The sequence below is a fragment of the Malaya genurostris genome, chromosome 1 (genome assembly GCF_030247185.1).
Source record: "Malaya genurostris strain Urasoe2022 chromosome 1, Malgen_1.1, whole genome shotgun sequence".
NCBI classification, from domain to species: Eukaryota; Metazoa; Arthropoda; class Insecta; order Diptera; family Culicidae; genus Malaya; species Malaya genurostris.
Genome location: NC_080570.1, coordinates 144314917 through 144338666, shown reverse-complemented (window position 1 = coordinate 144338666; position 23750 = coordinate 144314917). Strand labels below are relative to the sequence as shown.

At 38.0% G+C, this 23750-nt stretch overlaps 1 protein-coding gene across 5 annotated transcripts in view; it reads right to left on the bottom strand.

Annotated features, from left to right (window-relative positions):
• LOC131426045 (glutamate receptor ionotropic, kainate 2) overlaps window positions 1-23599 on the bottom strand; it is a 318947-nt gene extending 295348 nt beyond the window's left edge. For all 5 annotated transcript variants that reach the window (XM_058588453.1, XM_058588455.1, XM_058588452.1 and 2 more), the window contains exon 1: window positions 22916-23599. In XM_058588453.1, the coding sequence (XP_058444436.1) occupies window positions 22916-23015 (100 nt within the window). In that variant the 5' untranslated portion in view covers window positions 23016-23599. The remainder of the gene's footprint in view (window positions 1-22915) is intronic.
• Between the last annotated feature and the right edge of the window lie 151 nt (window positions 23600-23750).

Sequence of the window (23750 nt, the reverse complement as noted above, 5' to 3'; positions counted from 1 at the left end):
ACAAACTAACCACTAGATTTCGATTTGCTTTCAAGCTTGTATAGGAGAGATGTTTCGTCAACTTCATATGAACTTAGCGAAGTACGCATATTTGGAAGGGGATTTTCGTCAATTCACATGAACTTAGAGAAGTACTAAAAAAATTGAGCAACAAGTTCTAAATTACTGTAACTAATTAGCAACTATTAGGCAACAAATTATCCACTGGGGCTCGATTTGTTTTCAAGCCCATTTGGATAGCTTCATATAAACTAATTAGCAACAAATTATTCACTTATAAGCATTATCATCGGTGAGAAGAACCTTGCTCAGTTCATGGTCATGAGCTTTTCATCAGTGAGTTTTCTGATCGATTATGTTGTTATTTTGTCTGAAAATCACTTGCGAAAAATTTCAGTCACCATTTTCGAAATTTTCGATTTTTTCCCAACACTGATCACCGCATAGTTTCAAACAAGATGTTACGATGGTTGTTCAGTGCACTTCGGGGCAGGGTTACCAGATATACGGATTTTTTCGTATTCTACTTATTTTCAAGTACATTGGTAAAATTCACTGAAAGTTTGCAAAAAGTACTGATTTCATACAGATTTTTAAGGAAGTCTGTTTTTCCATAACATATTGATAGAGGAGCGTCATCAATCGGTTGGACAGTCGGGCCGATTCCGACCGACAAATTGAAAACATGCGCAAGTTGAACTCAGTAGAACTAATTAACGCTTGAACTTCCAGAGTGCATCCAAAGTTTGTAGTACATGTCATAATTTTGAACGAAAATAGCTCAGTCATTTGTTTCTAGATTGATATAATTTAAGAACCTATCGATACGAAAAACATTTAACTTAAACATGAATGGTAACGTACGTTTCGGTATTTCAGTAGCGTACTATTGAAAAATTCGTTTGAATTGACCTATGTTTTCACGAGCCAATCACAGCATGCCATAATGATGTCATTCTTTAGTCACTTTGGTCACTGGCTGCCTGCGAACGAAACATGTAGCTTGTCTAGTGAATGGGTGACAGAACAGAGTTATATCCATTCGTTCGCTGGATAGTCACTTTTACGCGGTGTATGGATGTCATTTTCCGTCTGCTGCATAGCGTGTTCGCTTGAATACCGATCAGCTGTCGATTCTCCAGTAATGTAGCAGGCCAATTTAAATCTATCGGCGATAGATTTGTTGTACCTAATTTAAAGCATAGGTATCTCGGTGATTTGTTGATGGATTTGCCACATTTAACTTGATTCGAAAGCATTACTTGAATATTGTAACTTGAAAATGAATTGATTTGTCGATGAGGTCGTGCGTATACGGGAAACTCAAATTTCGAGTGTTATAAAGATCATCATAGATACTTCTTTTTCATAAAAATGAGCAATGGACGATGATATATTAGCCCAAAATAATACTGTTAATAAAATGTTGTGCCTTGACAACGAAAACTGCCAAAATATCTAATTAAATCCAGGAAACAAATAAAAGAAAAATTGACACCAAATCCTAGAAATAATAAATAGTAGATAAAAAAAAACCTTTGTTACTTTTTTGTGCAAATTTGGGAAAATGCCTTAACTGAATGTTTCCCAATTATTTACCTATTTTTCAAATTTAAATCTGTTAATGGGAAAGTTCAAAAATTGAATTTTAATGTCATCATGATCGGTCGTGTATCGTACACAACCCTGCAATTTTTTCGTATTAAATAAAAATTTGTTCAAAACCCAAAAAAACGCCCTTGCGTAAATTACGCAACAATTGATATAAAAAAGATATAATAGATGTAAAATAAGTTATACGGATTTATACAGATTTTTTCTCCTCTGGCACTACTTCGACACAGGGTGGGGTACGGAAATTCAGTGCGCACGATCTGGCATCGCTGCTTCGGGGATCTCGTTTAGTATTCTGAGTAGTATTCTATTCATCAAACGATCATAATATGAACCTACAATTACATTTGAAACCATTTCTGCAGTCTTATTAAAGTTATGAAAACTATCTAAATAATCATCAACATAATGCTGCTTCTCAGTCGCAAATAGTAACTCAGGGTTTGTTAATGGGTATTTTTGTGCGTTGAAATTCTTTACCGTCTGCGCACATGACGGAGAGCAAGTCGACCCGAAAGTCATTACTTGCATTGCGTACACGTCTGGCTCTTTATCAGATTGGCAGTTCCGCCACAAAAATCGTTAAGCGTGTTGATCATCCGATTTTATGTGAACTTGGTGTATCATGTCTTTTCGGCGAGAGAATTACGAAATTTCGCCTGGGCAATTTTTACAGCAGCCGGAATGCAGTCAAGCTTCTGCCGGTTGCCAAAATTCCTCACAAGCGGGTAATGTTTCAAGCTGTACCTCGGTTGGATGATACTTACAGCAAGAGCTGTCAAAACTTTTAAATTTGTTAATGTTTTTAACGATTTCTTTTAAAAAACGGACAAATTCATTGTGCAAAAGCTAAAGTTTTTGTTAGAATTTTGCATTATACTTGGTTTAATACCATTTCCACTGGTTTTGTCGAAACTGTTGGAAGCAAACAGAAAGGCGCACAAACCGTTTTGATAGTTGTTTATTTAACGCTTCAACTGAAAGAGATTTACAATTAGTTAATTCACTTTTCCATTACATCATGCAAACTTACAATTTCGGTTTTCTAGTCGCGACAATACTTTTTCAGCGCGTCCTATCGAAACTGCTTTCTGCAAACTAATATATACACATTTTCAATAATTCAAATAACTTTTTATCAGGTAATCTTACAGGTACGTAAACGGGTAAGTATAAAGTTAATATATCGGTAAGTATTTCACTCTATAATCAGCAACTCTAACTACTTCTTAGTTCAGCAACTTTTAACGCGACTGGTCACTTCAACGTTCGATTGGAAAAAAAATTATCTTCGTAAAAACGTGGCTTTGCCAGTGACGTTTTCCCATCGGTTGTCGATTGGCATTTGCCATGTGATGACAAATCGGTGCGTTGCTAAAGGACGCTTTGTGTCACCTTCACTTGAGCAGTTTTCTGTTTCTCGACGGTTTTCTGCGTTAACAGGTTTCTTTTTAAAAAAAATGCTCGTCCGTATCGATTTTCTTCCCTTCCGAAGTTCACTTTTATTTGCTGATATCTATTAGATGATTGAATAAACGAAAAAAAATGTTGGAAACTCATCATCACTAAACGAATTGATTGATGTTGTAAAGTTCTCGTTCATTAGCTTAATTATCCAATCAGTTCAACTTTTTTGTGCAATCGTTTAATCAGTCCCACGAACGAGTAATAACAAACTTAGTTTCATTACACTAAACTAAAACCCGACTCGGGTAGGTAGGGCAGCTTCGGTATCCACACTGTGCAAAACTAGTAAAACAAAAACTGAAAAAAAACTCGGAATCCGATTACTTTTCACGAGCGTTGACGAGAAGCGCCGAGTGAGGGCGGAGAACAGCAAGGGGACCGAACTTGACACAATCAGCCGGTAATTTGTTTCCAGCAGGAACCAAAAGGGATTTATCGATTCGGTACTCGGCAATTTATTATTCCATTTGCAGTTCGGTCCAACATGTTATGCAATTGTGTGTCCGCTTGAATTGTTTCTCGCCGATTCGAACTATTTTCAATTTTTTCTCTGGCTGCTGCCAAAATCCACTTCTCTGATCTAAGCATCGGGACTCGCCCGGGCTGATTGACTAACCCTTGGCGAAACTGGAACTGGTTCAACATTTGCCTGCCGTGCGGGAATTAGTGTGCAAATTTACCGGATCGGCCCGAATGCGACCAGCCGCGTGGAAAATGCAGTTCCGTGCCGCAAAATGTTCGTCGTTTCACTATTTCTATTTTGTCTTTCCGACCTGCCGGAACCAGCCGGAACTCTATTGAAGGTGGGAAACCCAAAACGTAGTCGGCCATAGTCATAAAAGCAGGAATCGAATTTCGTAACTAATTAGAATCCCCGGAGCGGAAGCCGTTCCGTTTTTGACACGATTCGTGGAACCAGCAGCAATGGAATACTCGTTTTTTTTTTGGTTGCTTTTGGTTCGTCAGTACAATGCACTTCTTCGGACTCGGATGCCGGACTGGCAGAACCGCCATTATCGATTGAGCTCGTTTGTCCTTCTGCGAAGGATCCATCGTTTGAACAGAAAACGGGAAAAATCCGTTGATGAGTTCTCCGCCGCATGCTGTCCTGGCTTATTTTATCTTGTAATCCCTTGTATTCGTGTTTTAAATTATAGGATTATGGTCGTATCGGAAGCTCTGCCACTCACGTCTTACAGAAAAGTCGTTCTTGAAACGTGGATTTAGTTTCAACCAGCAATCAGAACCGAATGGTTATTTATTTTGTGTCGCTTTCGGCTTGATGCTGAGTAACTGAAGTATTTTTATTAAAGCAAATCTAGAAAATATAAAAAAGTGTAGTCGGTCAATTCTTCTCTAAAAGTATCAGGAATCAGGATATTTTCTGAAACGTAGTTCTTCCCTAGCACCGATATAGATTTCATTTGCTTGCTGGAGACTAGTTGCAAGTTGAAATTACGTGGACCAATTTTGACCGTGAAACAGCACACCTAGTAATTTGTATGCATGATATGTGTAGTTCTTTCTTAAATTACTTCGTAGAATACTATTTTCAAACATTCATTCAGTTTGTTCCATCTCCAGATTATAGGACGATTGGACAAAAAATCTAAGGAGTAGTATATACAGTAGTACAATCTCAGTTTTAGCAAGTTTGAAAAAGGCCGAAACGTCGAATAGTCAAGTTTATTATAGGCAGCCATTTTTCTTAAAGTTTTTCCTCGAATGTATAGTTCCGCAGTTTTTTTTTTTGCGCAGATTTCCGATTTCAGGCGTCTTTTACACGGATTTTCAAAGTTATGCAGTTCTTTTAGGAAGTAACGAGTTTTTTACGCGAATTTCCGAAATTAATCAGTTTTTTATGAGAATGTCCGAAGTTGCGCGGTTTTTTACGTGAATTTCTTCAGTAACGCAGCTCTTTTTACGTGGATTTCCGAAGTTACGCGTTTTTTACGCAGATTTTCAAAGATAAGCAGTTTTACGCGGATTTCCGAAGTTACGCGTTTTTTACGCGGATTTCCAAAAATAATCAGTTTTTAGGCTTTCTTTTTTACGCGGATTTCCGAAGTAACGAGTTTTTTTTACGCGGATTCCCGAAATTAAGCAGTTTTTTATGCGGATCTCTGAATTTACGTGTTTTTACGCGTATTTTACGCGAATTTACGAAATTACGCAGTTCTTTTTTACGCGGAGCTTCGAATTTACGTGTTTTACGCAGATTTCCGAAGTTAATAATTATTTTTTACGCGGATTTTCAAAGTTACGCGGTTTTTTATTGCAAATTCTCAACGTATGAGAGTTTCCTGTTTTTTAACGCGGATTTCCGAACTTGCGCGATGTTTTATGCGGATTTAAGAAGTTTCGAGGCATTTTTACGAGAATTTCCGACGTTACGTGGTTTTTCTATGCGGATTTCCTATGTTGTGCGGATTTTTTAACACAGATTTTCGAAGCTACGCAGAATTCTGAGCTTACGCGGAATTCAAAGTTATTCTGTTTTTGACGCAGATTTCCTATCTTACGCGAACTTTTGTGTGGATTTTCGAAGCTTCGATTTTCAAAATTACGAAGAATTCTGAGGATTTCCGAACTTACGCGATTTTTTGCGCGGATTTCTAAGTTATTCAGTTTTTTCTACACGGATTTCCGAATTGATGCGTTTTTGACGCGAATTTCCGAAGTTACGCGTTTTTTACGCGAGTTTTTGAAGTTAAGCATATACGAAGTTTTTATGCGGCTTCACTAATTTACGTTTTTTTACGCGGATTTTTGAAGTTGTGCTGTTTTTTACGCGGATTTCCGAAAATAAGCAGTGTTTTGGCATTCGTTTTTACACGAATTCACGAAGTTACGCAGTTCTTTTTTACGCGGAGCTCCGAAGCTACGTGTTTTTTTTCACGGATTTCCGATGTTACGAGGTTTTTTTACGCGAATTTTCGTAATAACACGGATTTTTGATTTTAGGTTTTATTTTTTTACGCGGATTTGCAAAATTGCGCGTTTTTTTTAACACAGATTCTCAAAGTTACGCAGAATTCTTAGCTTACGCTACTTTTTATGCGGATTTCTGAAGTTTCGAGGCATTTTGGATTTCCGAAGTTACGCTGTTTTTCACGCGGAAGTTAACCTTTTTTAATTTTAACTCGGATCTCCGAAATTACTCTTTTTTTTAACGCGTATTTCCGAATTTATGCATTTTAGTACGCGGATTTCCGTAATTTCGAGGCATTTTTTTAATGGGATTTCCGAAGGTAATCAGATTTTTACGCGGATTTCCGAAGTTACGCAGTTTTTCTACGCGGATTTCCTAAGTTGCGCGGTTTTTTGAACACAGATTTTCAAAGTTATTCAATTTTTGACGCGGGTTTCCGATCTTACGCGACTTTTTATGCGGATTTCCGAAGTTACGAGGCTTTTTCACATGTATTTTCGAAGTTGCACGTTTTTTTTATTGCAAATTCTCAACTTATGAGGGTTTCCGAAATTACTCTGTTTTCTTTTTAACGCGGATTTTCGAATTTATGCATTTTTGTACGCGGATTTCTGAACTTACGCGATTTTTAAGGTATTTTTTTACGAGCAATTTCCGAAGTTTCGAGGTATTTTTTACAAGGAATTTCGAAGATAAACAGATTTTTACGCGGATTTCCAAAGTTATGCAGTTTTTCTACGCGGTTTTCCTAAGTTGCGCGGTTTTTTAACACAGAAGTTATTCAGTTTTCTACGCGGATTTCCGATCTTTGGCGACGTTTTATACGGATTCCCGAAATTACGAGGTTTTTTCACGTGGATTTTCGAAGTTACCCGGTTTTTTTATTGCAAATTCTCAACTTATGAGGGTTTTCGAAATTACTCCTTTTTTTAACGCGTATTTCCGAATTTATGCATTTATGCATTTTTGTACGCGGATTTCTGAACTTAAGCGATTTTTTAAGCGGATTTCCAAAGTTTCGAGGCAATTTTTCACGAGGAATCTCGAAGATAAACAGATTTTTACGCTGATTCCCGAAGTTACGCGGTTTTTCTACGCGGATTTTCGAAGTTGCGTGGTTTCTGCAACACAGATTTTCAAAGCTGTTCAGTTTTTGACGCGGATGATGCGTTTTTTACACGGATTTCCGATCTTAGGCGATTTTTTAGGCGGATTTCCAAAGTTTCGAGGCATTTTTTACGAGGATTTCCGAAAGTTACGCGGTTTTCCTACGCGGATTTGCGAAGTTGCGCGGTTTCTTCAACACAGATATTCAAAGTAATTCAGTTTTTTACACGGATTTCCGATCTTAGGCGACTTTTTATGCGGATTTCCGAAGACACAAGGCTTTTTCACATGGATTTCCGAAGTAACGCGACTTTTTATGCGGATTTCCGAAGTCACAAGGCTTTTTCACATGGATTTCCTAAGTAACGCGATTTTTTATGCGGATTTCCAAAGTTTCGAGGCATTTTTTACGAGGATTTCCGAAAGTTACGCGGTTTTGCGAAGTTGCGCGGTTTCTTCAACACAGATTTTCAAAGTAATTCAGTTTTTTACACGGATTTTCGATCTTAGGCGATTTTTTATGCGGATTTCCAAAGTTTTGAGGCATTTTTTACGAGCATTTCCGAAGGTTACGCGGTTTCTTTAACACCGATTTTCAGAGTTACGCAGAATTCTAAGCTTACGAAGGATTAGCGAAGTTACGCGGATTTCCGAACCTACGCGGTTTTTTACACGAATTTCAAAGTTATTCTGTTTTTTACACGGATTTACAAAATGATGCGTTTTGACGCGGATTTACGATCTTACGCGACTTTTTATGCGGATTTTCGAAGTTTCGAGGCATTTTATTACGCGGATTTTTTAATTTACTTTTTTTTACGCGGGAGTTACGCCTTTTTTATTTCGACTCGGATTTCCGAAGTTACTCGGTTGTGCGGTTTTTCAAGCAGATTTCCAAAGCTACGCAGATTTCTGAACTTACTCGGAATTCCGAAGCTAATCAGATTTTTTACGCGGATTTCCGAAATTACGCTGTTCTGCTTTCATTTCTTCGCGCTTACCTTTCCGCGGTTAGTTACAAAAATATTAACAGGATTTCGAAATGAAGGATGGTTTTGTTATTTAGGGGTTATTTTATGTTTATGCTTCAGGAATCAAAAAACAGAACTAATTGGCTCAAGTGGCACGTTATTTTGAGATTTGTGTCTTGCCGTGGCTTCTCATCATTTTTCTGGTGGGAAGGGAATTGTGAAGTCAGTGAGGTGAAAAAACAGCACAACACATATAGAAATAAGTTCGACACCCCTCTGACTATAGCTCCTTACAACATTGGGTGAGAATATCGATAGATAGAATATCCTTTAATTTTAGCTCCGCATACACAGACTCAACCATGTATGGAGAACCAAAAACCCGGATGCGTCAATGCGGGACAATTATATATTAGATGATATGAAGTACCGTAATCACATTCACACGAATAATACCTAGAACGCTGAATAGTAGCCCTGTGATAATTGAATTTGCAATGTCCAGTCAGAGCTGCAGCCCAAGAAGGAATCTTGTGCTTTATCCAACTAATTGAAAGTGGTAAAGCTGGTTCAGGACCAACGAAATCATTCGTTGCACCAGCTTTCGCCAATTCATCAGTCAGAAGTAAGAAGTAAACAGCATTTGAAAAGCTGAGGTCTTCAATTTGAGTTCGACAGGTGTGTGTGTATGTGACAAATAATGTCACTCGATTTTCTCAGAGATGGCGTGACCGATTTTCACAAACTTAGATTCATATGCAAGGTCTTATGGTCCCATAGATTTCTATTGAATTGTATCTTTATCTGACTTCCGGTTCCGGAATTACAAGGCAATTGTGCCGATTTTTACAAACTAAGGTACAAATGAAAGGTTTTGAAATTTCTTAAAAAGTCCCCGAGAAGTCGATCCAGATTCGAGTGAATAATTTTCAATTTCAAGAGTATTTTTTCAAAAGTGATGGCGAAACGGGGAGCAAATGTTCATAAAACTTACTGGTAAATTTATCTAGTTGACAGACCTTGTTAGTTTGAGGATATATAATTCTACTTTGGGACTGCTAGTCCCCGGTTTCCGCTTTCGACCGCACCGGTAATAGTGAAGAAAAGCTCCAAAAACGGAACTCACTTCGACTTCTCAGCAACGGTTAAACCGATTTTCACAAATCATGATTCAAATTAAAGCACTCTCAGTGTCTGGAAAGATACTGAGCAATTTCATCCGAAATTATAGAGCGACGAATCAAAACGTTCAAACTGTCATACAAAATGATGCAAAATCGGTACGCATCGGTACGTGCTGGTACGGAAGAAAAAACCATGAATTAGTTTCAATGGACGATGAGACTTATGTAAAGGAGGACACAAAAACCCTTCCAGGTCCACAATACTTTACTGTCGTCGATGGGGAGGATGTAAGCGATGCGGACAGGTCGATTCAAGTAGAGAAATTCGGTCGAAAGGTACTGGTATGGCAAGCAATATGTTCCTGTGGTTTGAAGTCAACCATTTTTTTCACTACCGGAACTATAAATGCAGAAATCTATCGATCTGAGTGTCTCGAGAAGAGATTGCTGCCTTTAAATAAGAAGCATAATACACCTCCACTGTTTTGGCCGGATTTAGCGTCAGCTCACTACGCCAAAACCACTCTCAATTGCCTTGAGGAAAAGGGTATAAATTTCGTTGAGAAAAATATCAATCCACCAAATTGCCCTCAGCTTCGACCCATCGAACGTTACTGGGCAATCGTGAAGAGGGTCTTCAAGAAGACTGGTAAGGCAGCTGGGAACATGCAGGAGTTCAAAAAAATTTGGGCTCGAGCGCCCAAAAAATGTGATGCAACACTTGTCTGGAACTTAATGAAGAGCGTTCGATCAAAAGTTTGAAAATTCGTGAAGGAATAACTTAAATTTCATCCGGTTTTCATTATACTCAAGTTTGACCTCGTACAATAAAGGATCAATTTTTAGTTTGAATGAAATATCGTTTTTTATCATAATTTGAAAGAAAAATTTGTGGATAGCTTATTTTCGATACACTTCTTAGACACTTTTCTATAATAGCATCTGAGTTGGTAAAGCGTACATCGACCAAATGATCTAAATCCTAGCCGCCTCACAACCGGTACCTTTATATCCAACCATTTTCTCTGCTCATCAGACAACAAACATTAGCATTTTTGCTCGATACCTATTTTCTGCTCAAGCACTGAATAGGAGAGTATATTTATAATCGGTTGTTGCCTTCTCTACTGTGCCAGTCGTCAACGACAGACCCTATGAAGGCTGTTTTGTTAGTCTGCCCTTTTCCTGCCAGAAGCAGATTGTTACGGAAAATCAAACCGTAATTCTTTTTAACGATTTATTGATTTTTAGATGGTTCGACGTAAAGCGCTTTACCAACTCAAATGCTATTATAGAAAGGTGTCAGCACATGGTGGCGGAAACGGTAAACGCGTATGCACAGTTTGCATGAGAAGCGAGAAGAGTTTCTCATTCATTTGGATTCTTCAATATATGTTTCCACTTAATCATTGCAAAACTGAACTTAGTTATGGCGACTTAACGTCAAACCAACTGAAAATACACAGTTCGAAAAAATCTTGTGATTTTACATCTTACAAGTCGCACATAAATGGAGCGTCGTATTTCACACAAATTCTTATTCAAGAACATTGTGTAATTTGAAAACTACATGGCTTGAGCTCGAATGAAATAAAGAATAAAAGATCAATAGCAAGCAACAATGGGACTTGAACCGAGAAACATTAGATCACAAAGCACATCGTTTAATCGACTGAACCACAGAAGCACATATCTGCTTGTTGAATAATTCTGTATAAAATGTTCAAAACGACGTATGTAACAATGAGAGATTCTCTTTGTGTACTTTCTCTTTCGATTATTGCGAAATATTCCTACTTTTTTCGGTAATTTCTCCAGAGCAGATTAAAAGATGATAGCTTTAGTTATTATTATCGGTAAATGATTGGAGAGAAGGATTACTAAGAGTGCCGTAATAATCAAAAGAGAAAGTAAACAAAGAGAATCTCTCATTGTTACATACGTCGTTTTGAACATTTTATACAGAATTTATACATATAAATCCATACAGCGGTAATTGGTAGCCGAGTGCAAATTACATTCGGAGAGTGTAAAATTCTGTGCGAGTGGAATAAAGATGGTCCCAGAAAGTATGGACGCACTTTGATTTCGCTGTAAATAATTCACAAGTATTAGATATTCAAATATTATTCGATATACTGATAATATTAGATTACAACAACAGAATATTATTCTCAACATTTGCTACTTAGCCATTGTAGACTAGCTGGCGCACCTTCTTGCGAACGTTCCTCATTAAATTCCGTACAGACTTCTTGGCGACAAGTTTTGACACTTTTTTCCAACCTTTTTCAAACTGTTGAATGGTTTCGGCTGCCGAGACATGTTTCATAAAATGTGCCTTCGTTAATGCCCAAAATTCCTCAATTGGTCGAAGTTGTGGGCAATTTGGTGAATTCATGTCTTTTGGGACGAAAGTGACATTTTTGGTAGTATACCATTCTACTAATGAAAACGAATAAACAACTGCACAAGTGGTTAGAGAAGAGTGTAAACAACAGGACGCAGCCATAAAAATTGACACATTCTGAACCATTGCGAAATGGCAGCGGTTTTTGGTTGCGTCCATACTTTCTGGGACAGTCTTTATTGCGTCATTTGAAAAATCAAGTAGTAATAAATTGTATATCGTTTGTAGATTTATGTCACTGGTAAAATTCACATTTTTTTCTGTGTAAATAAATTGTGAATAGTAGTCATTACTCGTCAAGCTAGTCTCTCTTAGATTTTAGTTTTTAGGAAAAATTTTTTAACGTTCGTCTGTCCAACACAAACTCTATTGCTATGAAATGAAAGTATGAAAACCTTTCATGCTGACATAACTTTGTCATTCGCTTTCAATTTCAATTCGTAATTCAATTTGGCCAAATTGCGCGATGCCCTTCGACTTGATATTTGACATTCAATTACTAGCATTTTATTAAAACTAATTTTTTTATCATGCCGGGAGAATTCAAGCTTAACCAAATTTTCCCATTATAATGATCAAGAAATGCAATTAGTGAGACGGCTAATAGCACAGTTAATAGAATTGCAATCTTTGATGAATGTCGGACCACAACCAGCGAAAGCGAATCCCAGCCGAACCCAATTATTGCTTGGTAAATAGAAACAATTGGAAACTGGAAACCCAGTTCCAATCTGTTGCGCCCAGCCACCAGGAACTGTTATATTTGTTAGAACATTAGCCGAATGTTATTCGGTGATTTATGGAACAGCCAAAAACTGAAAGCACACAGCACACGGCTGGCTGGCTGACTATGGGGTATCATGGCACCAATTAGGTCAGTAAATTGAGCCAATTACGACAGGACACCGATTAAGCGAAACGCGAGAAGTATTTATGTATTTATGAGCTGGTGGTGCGATTAGGTGCGGCACGACACATACAAAGCGCCGATGCACGATAATTGATACGATAATCGGGAAGTTCTAATCTGGTTCAATCGGAGGGTAGGGCAGGGGGCATTAATAATTCGACATCCATTCCCCGGACTGAGCCGATGCACGGATGAGTTCATTCAAAGTTATCAAGTTGAGTGAAGTGGGTGCTTTGGTTTTGCAACATACAAAAGCGATAGAAAGGGATACTCATTCCGCAGAGAAAAAAAACATACAGCCCTCCTTTACTCGTATGGATGCAGTGGATCGTTCCACCACAGGCTTGAAGTTAGCAAAAAAATAGAAAAAAAAACAAAAAGGAGGGGGGAGTGTATCCTGCTAGCGATGTGTAACCACACGTGTGTAATTAACAGCACGGGACCTGTACTGACCCGGTACGGTAGTTTCCCAGGGAAGTCAGTGAAATTTCAATTTACGACTTCCAACCGCACTTCCGCTCTAAGCACCGGACCGACCGACTATTGAACTAGCACTGCGGGTTGAGTCCGGTTTTTTTCTGTCCGGTACCCAGCAAAAACCCTGGTTCGGTTCGTGACTGGTGGAATTTCCCACTTACTGATCCAAAGCAAACTACCGGTGCAATTAGAAGTACTAGTTTTCTAATGAACCTACTCTCGTGTACACGGCAAAGCAATTGAGTGGTCGGAAGAATTGAGACGCTGTTCCGTCACGTACCGGAGTCAAATTGAATGGATCGATTGGGTGGCAACAGAGCAAAGGTAGTTGATGTTGTTTTATTGCTAGCGACCGACCGGCGATGATGGACTCCAACTCCACAGAAAATCCACGCGATGAAAAAAAATCTTTGTTTTCAAAGATTGGAGCAGGAGAAAAAAAACCCACGAACAGGTTGCTAGGTGAAAATGAAAGGTTTCTATTTGCAGTCACTGTTTGTAGACTCGGGAAGGGTGCTATCAACTCCACTCCTCCATTCATGCATTCGACAGAGCAATCAGAAAAGGATCCTTCGGGTAGTAGAAATTGTGCCTCGAAACGAGACTATACATAACTTATTTTTTCTTCTTGTTTATTGTTTGCAATCATCTGTCCTTTGTCGTATTTATTTTTTCAACAAATTGGTTCAACACATCATGGCATACCTCCGCCGCTCAACAGCATTCGGCTAACGAATGTCCCACAGGCATAACGAGTTCTGGTCCCGAACAGCTTCAGGTACGTACATACGCAGAGATGCTCGCTTATTGCAGGACTTTTATAAGCTCCACTTCGGTGTACTACTACGTCTCACAGCAACAGAATTCGAAAACGGCATCAGTAGTGTATTGTACCGAGTTTTATTGTCGAGAGTTGCCGTTCGGGATAACAAACCGTAGCAACGGAGTGGAAAGCGGGGGAAACGTGATTTTGATCCGGTGATAGTTGGCGTAGTTTCTACTAGTAACGATATTCATGTAGGGATGAAGATATCCGATCCAATTTGAAGCAAATTCGTAGATTTATCAGATTTATTCCATCCTATCGTTGATCCTTTATTCATCCTATAAATTAGCAATCAAAACAAAATATTCCACTATTACACTCTCAGGTTCAAAATGTCAGAATTCTTCTTAAAAACGGCCTAATACCAACTATGAGACAATATACGATATTTTTAGAACCAGTTTGAAATCATTTCAACGTTTAAAAATTTTTCATTCGTTTCCGTTACCTTCCGCTTTAAATTTAAAATTTTACTGAAAAGTTAAATTGGTGAACTTTAAATAAAAACAAAACTGTGATTGTTACTATTTATTCATTAGCCCTTCAAACAAAGTGTAGAGCCAGAGATGCCATTTATACAGATTTATATGTATTGTATAGATTTTTGCGTTCGCATACTGGTTTAAATCAAAGTACCGATTTTGTAAAGATTTCCTAAATTTAATACAGATTTGTACAGGTTCATAGAAAGAAAGAAGTAAAAAATTAGACTTTTCTCTCTGAGTATCTATTAGTATTTGATTGCGGTGATTTTTTAAAAGTTTATTAATCAACGGACAAATCACATGTTAAAGTGGAAATCTTTTATGTAGATAATTGATTATGAACACTGACAAACATTTATATTAAAATTTGGAACCAATTTGAACTATTTGAAGCCAGATATTTTCATAGAATGTGTATTACGTTGCATAGAAAGTCTATATCTGGTCTATCTGTTTTCACTAATAAAATGATGTTAACAGATTTTATTAGTGAAAACAGATTTAACATCATTTTATTAGTGAAAACAGATAGACCAGATATAGACTTTCTATGCAACGTAATATATATTTTCTATGAAAATATCTGGCATCTCTGTGCACAGCCGATGAAACACACACACTTCACAGCGTTATGTTGACGTATAGCGGAATGAAACCAGTGCTACTAGATTTGCCACAATGGTTATTTCATTAGTATTTAACACGCTCTTTCTGGTAATACTCGAAGCCAAAACAGATTTATTGAAATATTAATATCAATAATATAATTAAACTAATGTCACGGATACCAAAAAAACATACTTTTTGATGAGATTTTGAAGAAGAAAAATAATTTTTGTTTTGTAACATTATGAGATAACTTGGCAACTTTGCGAAATCAAATGAGATGAAAACAAAGCGCAATCAAGTGAACTAAGTGAAAAACTTTCATCTCATATTTTTAAAGACTTTTATTGTTTGTCGGGTAGTTTTTGAAGTATTAAATCGTTAATTAAACAAGTAGCAAGTGAACATTACTAATTATGAAGTCATCCAGCATTCAATGGTAGTGTAATTGTGCGAAAAAGTGATCATGTTTTGAGACGAATCGATTAGTAGATAATCAGAAACATGACGAACTGAAAATCTTGAGCTTGAGCTTGAGCGACCACCCCTGGTTGCTACTCCGTTACTGATCGGATTAACTGAAATTGTACAGAGAGTATCTAGATGATCCGACCTGGGACTGGTAAATCATCCTTCAATGTACATCTTCTGGTATTGAATTCATTGATCAGTACCGGCGCCGGCCATGCCCGAACGTAGATCGTCTAAGGAATGGGAAGGGATGTTAGTCCAACACTTGTTGTTACTAGAGGCCGTATATACTACTGCGCACTCCACAAGTGTCACGGGAGAAGGATATTTGTTAGTAAAATTTTCAGTATTGGTATTATTCGCACGCGACTCAGTATGTTCCGGTTTCAAGATGCTCGGATGCACCACTAAACTCACTGACTTCCCGAGTGAACGTTTCAACAATATCCTATATTAAAGTCCCGGAAAGTCTTGATTCACAGCTCTTATTTGAGGAAACTGAAGAAAAATTTTGCAATACTATCGCGTAAAGAATAAAAACTTCCCTATTTTTTATAAATGAAATTACGTGATACAAAATAAACGAGTGAATAGGATTTAGACAAAATAGTTAATTTATTGCATTGTTTATTTGTTTATTTGGAGCAGGGAAAAGCCCGGTGGAGTTAGTTTCTGTCAAATTTGCTCTCCAACAGGCAAAAAAACCCCTCATCTTTAGCATCAACAGACTACAATCATCCAAATAATACATTCTAAACAGTTCTTATAAAATCATTTTAAATCACCAAATAAAGGTCAACAGATTTCACGCGCGTCTTGATTCTGTATTATTTCCGCTTTATTATTTTAATTATTTACTAAAATTATTAATTGGTTACATTGGTTGATCTGGGCAGCCGGCTGCCAAGAAAAATATTAATTTATTGTTTGAAATGTAATTATCAAGTGTTTTTTTACTATGAATTCAATATACCGATATATGTTATCTCTGTTATTAACTTTGTAATATCAACGGATTTGTGCAATAGTTGATTTTTATCATTCAATTTATAATCCTGAAAGACAATCAACGACATGGAAGAAAAAAACATTCCAAATAAAACTTTTCTCCGAAGCTAGACGGAAATAGATAGGTTGAATGAAGGGATAATTCAGTAAAATAGAGTAATCAGAAGTGAAACATTGAAAATATCTGATAACTGAAAAGAAAAAGAAACTCCTGCAATTGTCGCCTTTTACGACATGGAAGCAGGAACCCAGTGGATCTATTTTTGGTTCATTTTTTTCCGCCGAATTCCACACGGCATCTAGGCTGGTACTGTCCGGAGAGAGCTAATAGGTACTATCAATCTCCTAGTGGACCCCAGCCCCTTCATGACGAACTGTAAATCTTGAGACGAAAATGTGTCCTAAATTGAAAAGTGAGTTTATTTGAAATGAAAAAAACGATAACCGAAGAACTTAAAAGCATTTCTTTCAATAGGAAAGTGTGACAATAGCTTTTATAATCATTTTAAAACATTTCACAGTTTGGTTCAGGTAGGTTTTAAAATATTATTCATGTTCAAAGTAATGAGGTGAAGGGATGAGATGGAAATAGGAGCTCAGATGAAATAGGGAGCCGTTACCCTACCTTATGATCAGAAAAGAACCGGAAAAATAAACCGGGGGTAAATAAACGATATAAAAAAAAGAACCGGAATTTTCAGTTTTATAATTCCCGCGCTTATCCAATCGGTAAACTTTTATTCTCTCAACGTTGGCAACACTTTTATACACATTCTGTCAAATTTTGACGCATATCGTACGATTAGTTTTTGTTTGGCGTCTATACAAAGAAGTTGAAAAATTTTCGTGTGGCGATTTTTATGATGGATGAAAATTTAGAACAACATGCGTGCATCAAATTTTGTGTTGCTAATGGATTTAAGTGTTACGAAACGTTGAAAACGTTAGAAAAGGCCTTTGGTGAATCGTGTCTAGGAAAAACACAGGCATACGAGTGGTATCAACGCTTCAAAGGTGGTCGTACAAGCTTGGATCAAGATGAGATCCCTGGTCGCCCAACAACATCTGTTACAGAAGAAAACATTGAATCGGCGAAGCAAATCGTGTTGCAAAATCGTTCTGTACCGATTAGAGCGATTGCTGTGTTGTTGGGCATCTCTTATGGATCAGCCGAACACATTTGAACTGATGTTTTGGGTTTGAAACGCGTCGCTTCTCGGCTGGTGCCAAAACAGCTGAATTTCATTCAAAAACAGCGTCGTGTTGATGTGGCCAAAGAGATGATTTCCAACGCAGATAGCGACCCCACATTCATCGAATGCATCATAACTGGTGATGAGGTGTGGATCTATGAATATGACGTCGAAACCGCACAACAATCGACCGAATGGCGTTGCGAAGGCGAGCCAAAACCATCCATTATAAAAATCGCCACACGAAAATTTTTCAACTTCTTTGTATAGACGCCAAACAAAAACTAATCGTACGATATGCGTCAAAATGTGACAGAATGTGTATAAAAGTGTTGCCAACGTTGAGAGAATAAAAGTTTAACGATTGGACAAGCGCGGGAATTTTAAAATGAAAATTCCGGTTCTTTTTTATCATAAGGTATAAAGGTAAGTATAATTGTTTCTTATATTTCCAGTGTTTTACCTTTATTAAAAATATAAAAAATAGGTATAGAACTCACCGAGTGTTATATACCAATCGATTCAGCTCGATGAACTGAGCAAATCTCCGTGTGTGTGTGTGTGTGTGTGTGTGTGTGTGTATGTGTGTTGTCAACTAAGAGGTCGAGATCTCAGAGATGGCTGGACCGATTTTGATCAAACTAGTCGCAAATGAAAGGTATTCCCGTCACCCTGAACGCTATTGAATGGTTTTGAGATCGAATGTTTACTTTTTGAGTTATACGAAGTTTTGTGACAATATCTGGCACAATTAACCTTGAAAACAGAATATTATTTTAGACTTAGAGTTTGCACGGTAATAGCTATCCAACAAGCCATAGATTGGAAAAATCCGTCCATTTTTAACGAAGATATCGATATTATTGTGTAAGCGACTTTACACCATATTCCAGTAGTAAGAGTTTTGAGCGCTGGATGACAAAGTAATGTCTGGGACCAATCAAATTTACAAAAAAAGTTATGCAAATAACGCTTAATAAAGCCCATAACTTACGAAAAAGTAACGCTTGTAACGCTTGTAACGCTTCATAACACCTACAACTTACAGAAACGTAACGCACACTTCGTAACGCCTATATTTTTTTTTTAAATATAATTCATTCTACCCCGACTTTTACCATTTTGGTTAAATGCCTATAATTTACAAACAGTAACGCATGTGACGCTTATAGTTTACAAAGTGCTATAGTGCCTTTCTCATATATACGCCCTTATTCTGAATAACGTCGTATCGTTTTTTTGGTTCGTATTTCATTTGTATTCCCCATAACGCTTACAAAATCAAAGGTAGCTATGATTCGATCGAACCATATTCGATCGAAAAATCAATACGTCGTTATTCAGAATAAGGGCGATAATACTGTTGTATTCTATTCAAAATGTTTCTCTTCGATTTTTTTAAAGAAACCAAGAGATTGTTTGTGCATTAACTAGTATAACATACAGAATGAAACAGTGCTTTGCTCGCGTAGGTCATCCTTAAGAAAACGAAGTGGGTTCCCTATTATATGCACTTCCGGTTTAACACACTTTACCCTATAACTCCGGAACCGGTAGTCAGCCGAAAATAAGAAATTCCGTAGAGGACCGTGAGACTTTTTATTTGAATCTAAGTTCGTGGAAATCGATCAGGCCATCGCTGAGAAAAGTGAGTAAGATCCATTTTGGAATATATGACCACTATTTCCGGTTCCGCCGGAGCCGGAGACCGAGAACCAGGATAGCAGGAATCGATTTATTTAGTTGCCTACCCTTCGGACCAATTTTTACTAGTCGGTTTTTCAAGTTATTGCATAACCATTCTATATAAGAAAGGCAAAAAGTAACGCATATTACGATTCATAACACCTCAATCTTAAACAAGTAATTCTTGCAATGTTTTACAAAAAATAACGCCTATAATTTGCAAAAAAGTAACTCCTCATAAAACATATACCTTACAACAAAGTAACGCCTATTACTTATAAATAAGTAGCGCCTATAATTTACAGAGTTCAGCTTTGTTTTTTTTGTTCACGAAATCTTCGATGGGGGCGGGAAATCTCTTATTTTTCCCCGGGGGCCAAATTTCCTCGGTACGCCACTGAGCACATATAACGCTTCATAAAGCCTATAACTTACGAAGACGTAACGCATGTAACGCTTCATAACACCTACAACTTACAGAAATGTAACGCATGTCACACATCGGAGCGCCTATATTTTTATTTGTTTATACAATTTATTTTACCACGACTTTACCCATTTTGGTCAGAGGCGTATAACTTTCAAACAGCAACGCATGTGACGCTAATAATTTACAAAAAAGTAACGTAGATAACGCTTCGTTACACTTGTACACTGGATATGTACCGCGTAAAAAACACCGCGCAAAAAAACCGCGATACTTTGGAAATCCGCGTAAAATAACCGCAAAACTAACAAAAAAATGTTTTTGTATCAAATGTCTTATGAAACGTTTAGATATGGTGTAATCTCAAAAAAATTAGAAAAAAACGTCTTTGGATCTTAGAGAATTCGAAACCGCGTACTCGAAAATCAACGTAGAAAACAACTACAAAATTGAAGATTTTTTTTTATGCCAAATGTTTTAAAAATGCATGAAACCTCCAGACCTGGTGCAATCTCAAAAAAAATTTCAATATTTGAAAATTTTACAAGTGTCATAGAGTTGATTTTAAAAAGATCGGGAAAATACCAGGTTTCGACATTTAAAGCATTTCTAAGACAAAACAAGAAAACCGGATAACTTTAAAAACTCGCGTAACTTCGGAAATCCGCGTAAAAAAACACTTAAAAAGACCTTAGTGTAACTAACAATCAGTAACGCATAAAACGCTCATAATTTACAAAAAGTAAAGCATATAATGGTCGTTCACCGGGTACGACCATAATTAGGTTAAAGCCGGGTATAAATAAACGATTCTAAAGCATATAACGCCTCTTATATCTCAACCTTGTCACACTTCATAACACCTATACCTTACCAAAAAGTAACGCTTCACAACACCTAGAACGTACGTAAAAATAACACATGTATCGCTTCGTAACGCCAATAACTTACAGAAACGTAACGCTTCGTAACGCCAATAACTTACAGAAACGTAACGCTTCGTAACGCCTATAACTTACAGAAACGTAACGCTTCGTAACACCTATAACTTACGAAATAGTAGCGCTTGTAACGCTTCGTAACATCTATAGCTTACAGAAAAGTAACGCCTGTAACGCTTTGTAACACCTATAACTTAAAAAAATAACGCATGTGATGCTTCAGAACACCTTAACCCTAAAAATGTAACGTCTACAGCTTATAAAAAGTATACCAAAGGAAAGGAAAGGAAAAGTGTCAAAAAAATATCCCGATTTAGTTTTGATGAAATTTTGAATACCGCCCAACATATTTTGGAAACACTCAGTGATCATTTTGTTACACCATCTCGTCATCTCTGTCGCACCCCGAGTTACTCTTCCGCGGTTATTTTTCAACTTCTGATCGACAATTTGCCTAAATTTCGGAATTGAGAGCGGTAGGATGGATTGATTTCCCCCGCTGTTCTGATACCACTGAAGCACTTGTCATTTGCAGTGACAGCTTGCAAAATCAGCCCAAAATTTCATAAATCTATGGTAATTTTCAATATACGGTTTGCTCAGAAACTCCTGCTTGGCCCTTTTCTAAATCAATAATCTTGTTTTAAACGAAAATTAGTTTTTTTTCTACACAGCTACATAAACTTTTTAGTCGAATTTGAATTTTCTAGTGTCATAAACTTGACCAATAGCTTCAAAGAACTTTTGTCCAGCAAGATGTTCATTATCCATCTTTAACATCCACGAAGATGCATCCTTCGTATCTCATCGTAAGAATTTCATTATACAACCTCCGGGCTCTTCTTCTGACCGCTAGACTCGGATTCAGTGTCCAGTGTCCGGTTTGGTGGCACGTAAACAGCCAAATTTTTCCCGCAAACGAATTCGTCTGGCGGTGCTTTGGCTGACATTTAATTTCTTGGCGATACCATTATACGACGGCCCTAAGTTTTCCCCAAAAGACTGTCTCCGACAGTATGAAAGCGAACGTTCTTCAATAGATTCAGAACTAAAGCTTTTTTCTAATCTTTTTCAATCTTTTGAATGGCTTCGGTTGCCGAAACATGCTCCCCAAGATATGCCTTCGTCAATGCTCAAGCTTCTTCAATTCTTACCAGCAGATAGTAGGACTTGTGACTTCGAATCATGGGGTTGGAGTCGCTTTTTTGTAAACATTTATTGATGTTTTTTTCGCTTTCAATCGAAACAGTTGTGATGGAGGGTACCGAAATCTTACCGCAGTTACAATTAGCTTGTCGGACTATAGTTTTATTTTTCAAATTTTTCGACTTGAATCGAAGTCTCTATGTAGTCTTCGTCGTCCATGACTATACAGTTCAAATTCCCAGCAAACCTCGCATCGTACAATTTCCTGGCTCTCTGGGCTTGATCTATGCCCTCTAGCGTTCATTAGACAATTTCATATTTTTCGCGGAAACCGTTCTACCCTATCAGGTTCACCAGAATCCAGCTCAGCATATTTTGCCCAAATGAAGAAGGGCCGTAGGCTTTATACAGTTTAGATTCAATTTTCACTTAATTTGGTGGTTGTTCTTGCGATTTGGCTATATTTAGAACAACCAAAGAGCGCCAAAATTTTCCCGGGTGCTGCGAAGCGCTCACATCAAACACATGAAAAACGACAGTTACCTAGAAAAACCCCATCCAAAGTTGGCAGAACAGTTACTTAATATTCAACTGACACAGACTCGCTGTCAGACTTTCGGAACCAGATTTGGAAATTATTCTATTCCAAAAAAAAGCAGCGGATATGAAATGAGTGTTTGATTTTGTCAACGCTAAACAACTTCCCGTTCTATCTCATTCAGCAATTCATCATTCCAACTGATTGGCTCTGAATATGACGCGACGAACGAAATAACTTTTCACATTTTCTCTCGTTTCCAGTGGAGCACCGGATACGCGTGAAACGCTCGGCAACTGGAGGCTGGGAGAATTATTTTGACAACGGGTGAAAGCGAAAGTAGACTACGACGATAGAAATAATTTCTCACAGGGGTTTACGAAAGGAAAACATTTGCTCAGATATGATACTGCTCATCCATAATACGAACTGCTAACGTTTTAACTTTTGACTTTGTTGGTTTTGGTCTCTTTTCAAAGACAGTATCTTCCAGGGGAATTAGATTCGGTTGTGGATAGAATTTTGACAGCTTCGTGTTTTGATTTGTACTTCTAGAGCCTTACTAACACCACTTACCGATTCGGATGACGTCGGGCAGAGCGCTGCTTGGTACCGGAGTCAGTAGCATGCAGCATCCGAGGAAGACCAATCCCAGGAGCGTGGTAAACAGCTTCATGGTTCCGGTTCCACTTGCTGGAATCACTACTTTTTTCCCCCGCTGGAAACACTAGACACAGTCCAAACACGCGCGCACACTTTCCTAGCACACAGAGACTTCTACGTATTCCTCCACCTCCGGAAAATCACACACGAACGGCTCGACCAGCGCAAAAACAGGACATTAATCACTTCCACTGCATGACCTTTTTCACGAAGAAGATTAACTATCCCTTAAAGAACTCACTTCCCTGTTCAAATCCGACTTCCACCGCACCGGGAATCGACCGAACAATTCACGGATTTCACCTATCCGAAACGTCAGAAGGTGAAAATCGTCAAAGAAAACACACAGTTTTTGACACTTCACATTGCTGAAACTCTACCTGCTCGGCTGCTAGTTCCTCGCAGCTTCCCGACGAAAGGAAAAAACGCACTAATTTGTGCCACCAACACTGACGTCCACCAAAGCACGCACGCACAAACACACACTCACCGACCGAAGGGGCGAATGGCAAAACCACGGTATTACAATTCTTCGAAGTTGTCCTCCGATGGAACACGACTGTCCTGCCACGACCGTTTATCTCCGACTGAGGATGCTGCGAGTGGTCCATGTTGACAAAAGTCACTTTTCCAACGGTGGCACGACTCCACACCAATACTCCAATCTCTGGTTCTACCAGGAGAGCTTTCGCAATGTTCTCTGTTTACGTTCTCTCGTTCCATCATCAAGGATATCTACGGCATCCGC